The sequence below is a fragment of the Myotis myotis genome, unplaced genomic scaffold (assembly GCF_014108235.1).
Source record: "Myotis myotis isolate mMyoMyo1 unplaced genomic scaffold, mMyoMyo1.p scaffold_m19_p_17, whole genome shotgun sequence".
NCBI classification, from domain to species: domain Eukaryota; kingdom Metazoa; phylum Chordata; class Mammalia; order Chiroptera; family Vespertilionidae; genus Myotis; species Myotis myotis.
This window is the reverse complement of record NW_023416321.1, coordinates 34501522-34514705: the sequence shown is the minus strand read 5'-3', so window position 1 is coordinate 34514705 and position 13184 is coordinate 34501522. Positions and strand designations below refer to the sequence as shown.

The 13184-nt window shown below is 36.9% G+C and overlaps 1 protein-coding gene across 2 annotated transcripts in view; it reads left to right on the top strand.

The window, feature by feature from the left end:
* Window positions 1-13184, top strand: part of YWHAE (tyrosine 3-monooxygenase/tryptophan 5-monooxygenase activation protein epsilon) — a 40489-nt gene that overhangs the window by 26237 nt on the left and 1068 nt on the right. Inside the window, exons 2-6 of one of the 2 annotated variants that reach the window (XM_036340955.1) lie at window positions 2075-2274; window positions 4793-4899; window positions 5579-5785; window positions 7022-7158; window positions 11400-11444. In XM_036340955.1, coding sequence (XP_036196848.1) covers window positions 2075-2274; window positions 4793-4899; window positions 5579-5785; window positions 7022-7158; window positions 11400-11407 — 659 coding nt within the window. In that variant the 3' untranslated portion in view covers window positions 11408-11444. The remainder of the gene's footprint in view (window positions 1-2074; window positions 2275-4792; window positions 4900-5578; window positions 5786-7021; window positions 7159-11399; window positions 11445-13184) is intronic. The other variant, XM_036340954.1, reaches the window with a different exon arrangement.

Below are 13184 nucleotides of genomic sequence, written 5' to 3'. Positions count from 1 at the left end.
TTTAAAATATATTTTTATTGATTTCAGAGAGGAAGAAAGAGGGAGAGATAGAAACATCAGTGATATGAGAGAATCATTAATTGGCTGCCTCCTGCATGCCCCCCACTGGGGATCAAGCTTGCAACCCAGGCACGTGTCCTTGACCAGAATTGAACCCTGGGACCCTGCAGTCCGCAGGCCAACGCTCTATCCACTGAACCAAACCGGTTAGGGCAATTGAGGTATAATTTATATGTAACATATACCACTTACTGAAATATACAGTTTTGTAAGTTTTGATAAATGTGTTAAGTTGTGTAATCACCACAGAACATTTAATTCTACTCTCCTCCCCGCCAAATTTTCTCTTATTCCTTTGCACACAAGCCCCACACTTCACTCCCATACCCCAGTAAGTACTTAATTTGCTTTCTGTCTATAGTTGTGTATTTTCTGTAACTTGATTTAAGTTGAATCATACTGTCTTTTTTTGGTCTGGCTTTTTTAAAAGTTAGTATGATGTTTTTGAAATTCATCCATGTTGCTTTGAGTATCAGTAATTTATTCCTTTTTTATTTTGTTGTTTTTATTTTTTCGGTTAATCCTCACCCGAGGATATTTTTTCCATTGATTTTAGAGAGAGTGGAAGGGAGAGTGGAAGAGATGGAGAAGCATGGATGTGAGAGAGACACATCAATTGGTTGCCTCCCGCATGTGCCCTGACCCGGACCAGGAATTGAGCCTGCCAGCCCTTCAGTCCCGAGGGCTAATGCTCTAACTAGTCATTCTTACCACTGAGAAAACTGGCTAGGGCAGTAATTTATTCTTTAAAAAATGTTTTTATTGATCTTTTTAGAGAGAGGAAGTGGTGGGGGGAAGGGGGGAGAGAGAGAAAGACAGGAAGGACTATGCTCAACCAACTGAGCTACACAGGCCAGAGCTATTCTTCTTTATTCTTGTGTAGTCCATTGTATAGATGGGTGTTTGGGTTGTTTTAATCTTTTTGCTATTATGAATAAAGATAGTGTGAACATTTGTGTAAATCTTCGTGAAGATAAATTTTTATTTCTTTTGGGTAATACCTAGGAGTGGAATTGCTGAGTTCTTAACGATGGTTAACTGTAAATGAAAACTACCGAACTGTTTTCAAAGACCTTACCATCTTCATATTCCTAATTACTAATATTCCTGAAAGGATAATTTTTTGAAACATATTTTCCTGGGATTATACCTAATTTAACATAGCATTAAGCATCATTCCTTAAGGTATGCTTATGCTTAGAGTGTTAATATATGCTAGAGGCACTTGTTAAAATGTAGATCCTTGGGTCTCATCACGAACATTCTGAATCAGTAAAGTTGGAGAGCCACATGGTAATATGACATTTAGTGTTGTTTTGTTTTTTGAAAACTAGTTTTCATTAATATATTAGTGTTTATTGAGCCGTTTCTGGTTCTTCCTTTGCATTCACCATGCATTCATTCATTGTATTACCTATTTTTTTCTATAGTACTTGGGATCTCCCAAGGCTTATCTGGGCCCCTTTCTTTGCTTGCCACCTAGTGGTGATAAATAGGAACCAACAAAAGTTTTGCCCATGAATGAATTCATGAGGTGGACAATGCCCTTAAGGAAGGATGGGAACATCCAATGATGGTTACTTTATTAATGAGTTCCCCTTCCTTCCATGACTGTTATTTGGGAAATGTTGTATTTAGAAATAATTTATTTGTAAGAAGATACATTTTAGAGCCTGTACATTTTTAACTTTTAAACTGCTAGCTCAGTTTTACTGGGAAATGAATAGGTATGTGTTTCTAGTTACCTTATTTAATATGAGAGATTCCTCCAAACCATACTATACTAGGTACTGTTTGACATTGTTCTGATTCCATACAACAGATTCTCTTGCTCTAGGCTCTTAGTTTATTTTACATGCTTTTAGTTTTTTACTCACATTTTGATGATTGCAAAGTTTTTTTTTTTGGTTAATTTTTATATTTTGTTTTACATGAGTTTGGTAGAAAAAAGACCACTGTGAAGGGATGTATTAACATAACTTCGTAAGGTCTGATTTTCACTTTTCTGTTATAGAAATGGTGGAATCAATGAAGAAGGTAGCAGGGATGGATGTGGAGTTGACAGTTGAAGAAAGAAACCTCCTATCTGTTGCATATAAAAATGTGATTGGAGCTAGAAGAGCTTCCTGGAGAATAATCAGCAGCATTGAACAGAAAGAAGAAAACAAGGGAGGAGAAGACAAACTAAAAATGATTCGGGAATATCGGCAAATGGTGAGATTGTTATATACAAGATATCTTTAAAGAAAGGTGCGCTAGGTATTTATGACACTGACACGCTGCCACTGCGCCAACAGGGCCACTTGTGTTGGGTATTTCAGATCACAGCCTAGTACATTTGTTGTACACATACATAATGTACATTTTATATTTTAGTGGATTTGCATCTTTTGCTTACCTGGATTAGGAATTATACGCCATACAATATTTTAGGGCTAAAGTGAAGAACTTTTTTCTTTGAAAGCTGCAGAGGGTGGTGTTCAATTTTGAGAACCACACAAAAAGATAATTAATACTTTTTATTGTTGTAACTGCAAGATACTTTATTTATAGTCACTTGAAATTAGCACCTAGAGGTATTTAACAGATACTTGTGTGCCTCTTTCGCACACCCCAATTTGCTAGGGTGCAAAGATGAGACTATCCTTATGGATCCTCAGTCTAGTTATTTTTTATTTTTTTAAAACATATTTTATTGATTTTTTTACAGAGAGGAAGGGAGAGGGGTAGAGAGTTAGAAACATCGATGAGAGAGAAACATCGATCAGCTGCCTCCTGCACACCCCCTACTGGGGATGTGCCCGCAACCAAGGTACATGCCCTTGATGGGAATTGAACATGGGACCCTTCAGTTCGCAGGCCGACACTCTCCACTGAGCTAAACCGGTTAGGGCTAGTTATTTATTTATTTTTTAATAGAAAAATATCAGAGGGCATTAGACACTATTCCATGAGGTATTGTTTCATATTATATATGTGTATATACATTTATGTAATACTAGAGGCCTGGTGCACGAATTAGTGCATGGGTGGGGTCACTCAGCCTGGCCGGCGATTGGGGTTCATTGGGGCTGTGGGAAGTTAGCTGTGGGAGCCCACTGACCATCAGGGGGCAGCTCCTGTGTTGAGCGTCTACCCCCGAGTGTCTGCAGGCCGACACTCTATCCACTGAGCAAAACCAGCTATGGCTCCTTTTCCTCTTTTCTGTTTCCCCATTTGTGTCACTATGGTGGTCAGTGCGCATCATAGTGACCGGTTGTTCGGTTCAGTAACTCTGGCTTTTATATATATAGATTATTTTTTTTACTGGGTTTTGGTCAAAAAAGTTTGATAGCTTTTGATGTAGTGGTTCTCATCCAGGGGGTGATTTTGCTCCTCAGAGGATATTTTGCAATGTCTACAGACATTTTTGGTGTCACAATTTTGAGGGTGCTACTGGCATATATCGGTAGAGACAGGAATACTGCTAATCATAAGTGCTGTACTTAGGACCATCATCTCCCACAACATATCTAGCCCAAGATGTCAGTAGTGCTACTGTTAAGAAACTGATCCGCCCTAACCGGTTTGGCTCGGTGGATAGAGCGTCGGCCTGCGGACTCAAGGGTCCCAGGTTCGATTCCGGTCAAGGGCATGTACCTTGGTTTCGGGCACTTCCCCAGTGGGGGGTGTGCAGGAGGCAGCTGATCGATGTTTCTCTCTCATCGATGTTTCTAGCTCTCTATCCCTCTCCCTTCCTCTCTGTAAAAAATCAATAAAATATATTTAAAAAAAAAAAAAAAAGAAACTGATCCTAGTGGGCCCAACTTGTGTGGCTCAGTGGTTGAGTGTCGACCTATGGACCAGGAGGTTTGATTTCCCTCCTGGGAATTAGTAGGGAGGCTCCATCCCTAGGAGGGAGACAGCCCATCAGTGATTCATTATTGATGTTTCTATCTCTCTCTCCCTCTCTCTTCCTCTGACATCAATAAGAGATATATTAAAAAAAAAAAAAGCATATAACAGAGTACAGTGAGAGAAATTACAGAAGCAGACACAAAGTAGCATGGGGAGTGAGTTAAGGGGAGGAAAGGGGAATCCATATTTATAGACTTTCCAGCTCTCCTGTGTACTGTTCTGAGTGGGGAGATAATATAATTGTGTAAGATATTGTAGTTATTTAATCTTTAAATGATCCTCTATAAAGAGTAGGTATTTCAGTTTATAGATGGAAAAACTGAGGTTCTGAGTATAGTACCTCATTAGAGAATTTAATAAAAATGTGCAGCACTTAGTAAGTAGTAGTCAGTGTTACTCTTCTGTACCTGAACTATGAGTTTATTTTTTTAAAAGCTCTTGCCTATGTAACTCAGTAGGTTGGAGGTCACCAAGTACATCAAAAGGTAGTGGGTTTGATTCCCTGTCAGGGCACATTCCTAGGTTGCGGATACGTTTCCCGGTCCACATGCATGCAGGAGGTGACTAATTGATGTTTATCTCTCTCTCCCCTCTCTCTTCCTCTTCCTCTCTCCCTGCCTCGCTCACTTGCTCACTCCCTCTAAAAAAAAAATCAATAAAATAAATTCTAAAAAAACACTTGACTAATAAGTAGCACAGAGAAAGAAATAATTTCTGTTACCTGGAGATAACTTTTCTCTGCTTTTTGGTTTAATATGGCTCTCTTCTTCAAAACCAGATATGTGATAATTTATAATTTCTTAGACTGAAACAATTTTTTGACTTTTTCCCCCAGGTTGAGACTGAACTAAAGTTAATCTGTTGTGACATTCTGGATGTACTGGACAAACACCTCATTCCAGCAGCTAACACTGGCGAGTCCAAGGTTTTCTATTATAAAATGTAGGTTCTATACTAGAAGGGAAAATGTCAGATTAAATGTTGGCCCTCTTAGAATCATCACTTTTTCTATATAGGCTTTCAATTTTTACATAAGAGTAGTTCTTAAATGTTGGAAGTATAGTTACATGGGAGGAGTGATTCTCAAAACTTAAATTAATTTTTGAATTCTCATTTGCAAATTCACTGCTAATGAAATATTAATATTACAGCATTTAAGATGGTCAGACTATTACTGTAAAAATGTACTAGGTTTTGCCTTACCTATTTACATTTGTTTGCCTGTGTGTGGTTTTCCCACTAGTTTCAGCAAAGCATTATGTAGCCCAATCTTAACATTTTTATATGAAAATTTTATTTCATGATTAACAAACTGTTGTGCCATTCTTTGGAATAATTTTTGTTATTTAATCTAGCCTATCAAGTGATAAATTTGTTGATTTTTTTCTTTTTTTTTTGAGGTTGTTAGTTAATTTCTCTAGGGTTTTGCTTATATTTGACAGGAAATCTCTAAGGAGGAAAATTAAATAGATGAGTTAGTTATTCCTGAAAGAGACTATTAAAAAATTACTGAAGTATACCAGTTAATTATTTAGTATATTCTTTACGTAGAAATTTTAACAGTTATTTTTCATTTAAAAAGCATTTTTCTAATTCTGGTTTTTGTTTTGTTTTGTTTTAGGAAAGGGGACTACCACAGGTATCTGGCTGAATTTGCCACAGGAAATGACAGGAAGGAGGCTGCAGAGAACAGCCTAGTGGCTTACAAAGCTGCTAGTGATATTGCAATGACAGAACTTCCACCAACACATCCTATTCGCTTAGGTCTTGCTCTCAATTTCTCCGTATTCTACTATGAAATTCTTAATTCCCCTGACCGTGCCTGCAGGTAAGTTATGGAGGAGAACAAAAACTCTCACTATGAAAGGCAAGAAGGTTACAAAAGAGAATAAATAGCTATTTGGTTTTCTGTCTTGTACTCTGTGGACTGCCTTTGTAATGTTGGCCGTGTAATAAAGCATTCTTTGGGCTCTTACTGAAAATGCTTTGTGTGCTTTGTATACTATAAAGCCACAGGCATCTCAATTCAAGGTAAACCTACCTCATTTCACTAGGAGAGCAGTTAAAATAATTAGGTTGATGGGGAAAATTTTTGTTGGTAGATTAAAAAGAATCCCTAACTTGTTAGAGAGTGGGAAAAAGAAAGGAGAAGAGTTACAATAATATATTTATTTTTATATATTAGCTTTCAGTCTTTGTTAGGTATATTTTTAATATAGGCATGCTTATGCTCTCTATACTATTCCATTTTCTATTTTTTATTGATTTCAGAGAGGGAGGGCGGGGAGAGAAACATCAATGATGAAAGAGAATCATTGATTGGCTGCCTCCTGTATGCCCCCCACTGGGGACTGAGCCTGCAACCTGGGCATGTGCCCTGATCCGGAACGAACCTGGGACCCTTCAGTCTGCAGGCCGACACTCTATCCACTGAGCAAAACCAGCTATGGCTCCTTTTCCTCTTTTCTGTTTCCCCATTTGTGTCTAACATCACTTGTACATAGTACACAGTACTTAATAAATGTGGATTTTGTTTATTTTAAACTAACAGTAAATGAGTGTTACGATTACATTTCCATAGGTTCTGTATTGCCCTTTGTTGTTTGTTTGTTTTGGGGAAACAAACATTAACTTCCATTAACATTAAGGTCTATTGAATTAAACTGTGATACTGTCCAAAAATTTATTTTTGCATTAAAACTTCTTTGTTAAATAAATGATCTGTTGACTGGGACTTGGAAATACCTTTATTATGCACATATTTTGGTGGTGCTTTAGTTTGGAATTTGGTCTATATAGTCTTATTTACTGATAGGCTTGCTGAAAGCATAGTAAGAAGTGATGTTCCGAAAGTTCTATTTAGTCCAAAAGTTGCCAGATTACAAAATTAAGTAGAAAAGTTAATTTTCATCAGTTACATGTGCTTTTCCTTTATTTAAATGCCTAAACCCAAGTACTCAGGGTCACTATTACATATTGTGGGATAATTGAAGAATGATAGCTAACATTTCTAATTCTGTTTTTGAACTTTATTTTTGTAATACATTTATGTAAATACTTGCAGATTGGCAAAAGCAGCTTTTGATGATGCAATTGCAGAACTGGATACGCTGAGTGAAGAAAGCTATAAGGACTCTACACTTATCATGCAGTTGTTACGTGATAATCTGACACTATGGACTTCAGACATGCAGGGTGATGGTAAGGAAGCTGAAGTTAAATGTGTGTCTCTGTTGTTGGATCTTTTACTTTTAGAAATTCCTTGGTATTTCTTTCTTTTTTTAAATATATTTTTATTGGTTCCAGAGAGGAAGGGAGAGGGATAGAGAGATAGAAACATCAATGATGAGAGACAATCATTTATCAGCTGCCTCCTGCATGACCCCTACTGGGGACCAAGCCCTCAACCTGGGCATGTGCTCTTGGCCGGAATCGAACCTGGGACCTTCCATTCTGCAGGCTGACACTAAGCCAAACTGGCAAGGGCTCCTTGATATTTCTTTTTTTAAAAAAAAATTTTTTTTTATTGATTTTAGAGAAGGATAGAGAGACAGAAACATCAATGATGAGAGAGAATCACCGATTGGCTGCCTCCTGCACACTGGGGACCGAGCCCACAACCCAGGCATGTGCCCCTGGCCAGAATTGAACCTGGGATCCCTTAGTTCCCACGTCTACGCTCTATCCACTGAGCAAAACTGGCCAGGGCTCCTTGGTATTTCTTTACATCAAGTTACAATTTCCTCTAAACTATCCTCCAAACTATCCAAGTTTAATTACTACATTTTTATAAAAAGGTATCAAAGTACATTCTTCTATTCTGGGCTGTAAGGTGATAAAGGGGATTTTTTATTAATATTTAAAGATTTAAAAATTTTACCTCTAATTAATGTTTGTTAAACTTAGTTTACCTCTTCCTCACAATGTGTTTTGAAAGATGGAGGGAGAGGAAGAATATTTTATCTTACTCAGATTAAAATTTAGGGGTCTGGAGTTCATTGTATTTTTGAGTGTCATAATCACTGCTTTGAGTTGTGTCCTCAGATTAAACTAGATGTATCAGTAGATATTTATGAAGCATCCTCTGGAAATCTTTTATCCAAAAAAGGATTTTCCGCCTCTGGATTGTGTACAGCAAATGGAATGTCCTGCCCTCAGGTCCTATTTAATAAGAGGTCTGGTGTTTGTTTTTTTTTAGTTTTCTTTTAGAGTTTTTAGTAGTAAATAATTACTAGGGTAATCTATAGAACTTAATCTTATGGTGAGGTGGAGGATTTACTGTTTATTCTAAATGAGGTAAAAGTCCAGATTTGTCACTTTTATTTTTTTATTTTAAAGGAAATTTTATTCTGCCTATTTCAAAAGAATCATTTTCATACACAAATAGGGGAGGACAAACTAGTGTGATTGACCATAGATTGTTTTACAGTTGTTGGTGGTGATGCAGAGAGTGGAAACAAAAGGTTTGCTGTCAGTTTTAGCTGCAGATTCTTTAAGGCCAGCAGTTCTCAACCTGTGGGTCACGACCCCTTTGGGGTCCAACGACCCTTTCACGGGTCGCCTAAGACCATCAGAAAACACATATTGAATATATAATTACATATTGTTTTTGTGATTAATCACTATGCTTTATGTTCAATTTGTAACAATGAAAATACATCCTGCATATCAGATATTTACATTATGATTCATAACAGTAGTACAATTACAGTTATGAAATAGCAACGAAAATATATTTATGGTTGGGGGTCACCACAACATGAGGAACTGTATTAAAGGGTCGCGGCATTAGGAAGGTTGAGAACCACTGCTTTAAGGGTATGTTCCCCAAATTGAAGTACATGTTTCATTGCTTGAGGCTAGCTGTAGTCTCCTGGATCAACATACTGTACTGTCTTTAAAAGTATTCTACTTTTTTTTTTTTTTTTTAATTTATTGATTTTTTACAGAGAGGAAGGGAGAGGGATAGAGAGTTAGAAACATCGATGAGAGAGAAACATCGATCAAGTGCCTCCTGCACACTCCCTACTGGGGACGTGCCCGCAACCAAGGTACATGCCCTTGACCGGAATCGAACCTGGGACCCTTCAGTCCGCAGGCCGACGCTCTATGCACTGAGCCAAACCGGTCAGGGCGTATTCTACTCTTTAAAGGTGTATCTGAAAATGGGTATCAAGGCATATAAATTGTCACTTTCCTTACTAGAAAGTCAGGTTTTAGACAGGTTATGGTGCTAAAGGGAGAATTGGGTGATTCAGCTTCTAGAGCTTACTGTATAAAGTATTTCGATATGTGACAAGGATTGGCTTGAAATATGTAGAACATGTGACCTGACCTACTTGCACACTTTTCCAACAAAGCCAGATGTAGCTGTTAGTTACTTTTCAACATAGCACTTCAGGCAATCACTACCATGAATCTGGGATTCAAGACCAATATACCACCTTTGAACTTATGACTTGGTTAAGCCATATTGGCCTAATCAATAAACTATACACCCCTGAACCAGGGAACATTTATTTGAGGCTAAAAATAACGAAGATGACCTGGGTTGAAATGTTATTTTTTTTGTTTTTTTAGACATTTGATGCCAACTCTTACAAGTTGTTAAATTGCAATGTTAGATAGAAAGAAAGCTTATATTTTCTAGTGCTACTCTTGTTCATTATCACTGATAACCAAGAATTGATTGATAGTAGACTATATGTCACTCCGTTTTTATACAGAACCAAAGATACTCTGTTTCTTTGTTATCGGGTGTCATGAAATGAAATGAATCATTTAAAAATAGGAGATACACACACACAGAGGGGGCGGGAGGGGGGGAAGGGATAGAGAGATAGAAACATCAATGAGAGGAACATCATTGATTGGCTGCTTCCTGCACACCCCCTACTGGGGATTGAGCCCCCAACCTGGGCATGTGTGACTCTTGGTTCCTAGGTCGACGCTCAACCTCTGAGCCACACCAGCCGGGCTAAAATAGGATATTTTCTTTAAACTACTTTGTTTTCATAGTTGGGAAGGTTTTTATTAGCATAAGATTAATCTAATAGGATATTTTCTATAAACTACTTACGTTTTTATAGTTGGGAAGGTTTTTATTAGCATAAGGTTAATTTTTTTAAAAATATATTTTTATTGATTTTAGAGAGGAAGGGAGAGGGAGAGAGAGAAACATTAATGATGAAAGAGAATCATTGATCAGCTGCCTCCTGCACACCCCCTATTGGGGATCGAGCCCACAACCCTGGCATGTGCCCTTGGTAAATCTAGTGGAATCTAGTTGCTTCAAATCCTTTTTACTTTGTTAATTGGCTTGTTAAATTTGTTTGAAACACACCGATTTTCACTTTATTATAAAATACTAGGAATTATGAAACATGCTAGTTAAAACAATAGAAAATTCAAGTAGTATCTTGACCTTTTATTAAAATTAACAAACTATCTGAATTTATAAATTGTGGGTACTAGGAAATTGCTAGTTTTGCTAAAAGGTATAGCATTACATATGAATTATTTCATTTGTTTTGTGACTTAGAATCAATGCTGAAGATAGGAGAATTGTGGTCATAGAATTGGTAGTTTTCCAGGATGTTACTTGAATTTAGAGTAAGGATTATATAGATGGTTTTCTCCTTTTTTACTTTACTAACTAGGAAAAATTGTGCCAAACATTTGAATTGAGGATTTCTAAAGGAAAAATATGTGGTTCACAAGCTTTTATTTTTATACATTTTTATGTTTTATGATTGCAGAATATGTTATGTCTGTCTGATTGTGTTGGGACATAATTCTTTAAAGGGATCACAATTTTTTCTCATGAGGCCATTTCAGTCCTTTTTTCTTAATCTGTGGTCAGAGAGGACTGTTTCATATGCAAATCCACAGAAAGGAAATGTGTGTTTTCTCTGCCCCCCATTCCTCCTCTAAAATCTATAAACAGTGGGCAAAGAAATACATCCAAGGAAAACTTTTCTTCTGCATACCTTTTAAAAGGATATTATTTCATCCTCTTTAAAGGTAAAAGAAAAGGAACAGTATTTCTTATTTATTTTTATTTTTTTTAAATATATTTTATTGATTTTTTACAGAGAGGAAGGGAGAGAGATAGAGAGTTAGAAACATCGATGAGAGAGGAACATCGATCAGCTGCCTCCTGCACATCCCCCACTGGGGATGTGCCCGCAACCCAGGTACATGCCCTTGACCGGAATCGAACCTGGGACCCTTCAGTCCGCAGGCTGACGCTCTATCCACTGAGCCAAACCGGTTTCGGCGGAACAGTATTTCTTAGAGTGAAGTTTATATAAAGTAAAAAGACCAAAATCTGACTCTCCCTAAAAATCATTGTTTTTCCTTTGTCCTGCTCTCTTGGTTTATTTTTCTTGTAATGTTGCTTTCATGTGATTGTTCTCCCTCCCTTTCTCCTTGCAATATAGATTCCTAAAGGAAAATCCAACTCTTCCTTTCCTAAAAACTACTTTGTAAGTCATTATCATGGCACAGTGAATTCTGCTTTTAAGTTTTGGTTCTTCACTAATCATGCTTGCATATCATCATCCTGTCGCTTACAAAACTGCCTGTTGTACATTCCAGGATGCAAAACATTCTAAGATATTTATGATCTGCTACTCTCTATCACCTTTGGTTGGGTGTGATTTATGTGACAATATTTTTATGCCAAAGTTACTTGGAACTTTTGGCAAATCTAATGTTTGCTTGAGTGAATTAAGAGTGTGCTCTATTGTCGTATGTTAACCATATTTTGGCGCAGCATATTGCTGTTTAAAATGTGAGTGACTGTTCCTATCATTTCCTAAGTTTGAGTACATTATTGTTCTTGGGGGGAAGAATAGCTGGGTGGTCCATCATTTCTTTCCTCAGTAAATGGATATTTTTGTGTTTTGCATGTCTTTTTCTGTACATAAGTAAAAAATCTTTATGTCCCTCAAGTACTTTTTAGTCACATATCTATGTTAAAGATTTTTATCACAAAGGAAAATTGAAATGACAAACTAAACTTTACTTAAACGTTATTGCTCGTTTATCATATCAATGTCTTTAAGACTTGTAAAAAATTCTAAGGGCAAATGCTTTATGTCTGTAGGCAATCAGTGTTAGGGTTATTGTCCATCCTAATTAATTTAACAAGCAGTATGAATGGATGGTCTGAACTGTCATATTATGATCGTTGAATCAATTCATTGATTTTTTTCAATTTTTATTCAAATTAGTAATATGTAAGAATTATAAATGGTTTGTTAACCCCTAGAGTGCCGGGGAGCGCAATCGTGCTCCTCCTGTCTTTCGCCAAAAGTGCGGGGAGTGCTATTGCGCTCCTCCTGCAGTGTCACTATTAGATACAGTTCACTCTTTATTGACAGATGGCACCTAAGTGCAGAAAACAAATGTAGTAAAGGTTTCCTTAAGTTTTTGAATATGTAACTTCATTTACTTGCGATTCATATTTTTCCCCCTAAACTGCTGTAAAATCAGCAATAATGCCTTGGCAATTTTAGCATAGTTCCTAGGATATTGGTTGGCACTCAAAGGGTTAAAGCACAAAATGTAACTTTTACCTGTTTTATTTTTTAGCTAAAGTGTGCATGCTTCTTTATTATGGCTGACTTGTTGAATAGGCTGGCTTTCTATTGCATGTCCTAGTGCAGTTGAAACTCTTCAGGCTAATTGTCATGTTCAAGGGGAAAAGAAAAATGGCATGAGAGAACTGGTCCAAATGCCCTTCTTTAATAACCTCAGTGGTCTGGTTTGAGTGCTATTTCACTCTGAAGTGAGAAATCTGGTTATGGTTTGGTATATGATTGGCCAAGATACAAAATACAAAATATTTACAAAAGCAGAATCCTCTCTCTAAACCTGTAGAAGGCCTTTGGAACATTTTACTGCTCGGTTTTCTTTATTGAAGCATTTCTGATATGAAGATTGTGGGTAAATTAGATTTTGCAAAAAAATTGTAAAATATTCCTGATTCTTGATGAAGTGAGGTTATTGAGAAAAGGATATTTTGACACGATATACATGAAAGCTTGAAAATCATTTTAATAATATGGTTACCATGGCTGTCTACAAGAGCTTATTGAGGGTAAAAACATTGATTTTTACTGTGTGTCAGTTATTTTTTTGATTCTAACTTTTGGCCATTTAAGATTTTGATCCAGCAGCACCTTTTGGCTTAGGCATCTCAGGTATCAAGGATGGTAGAA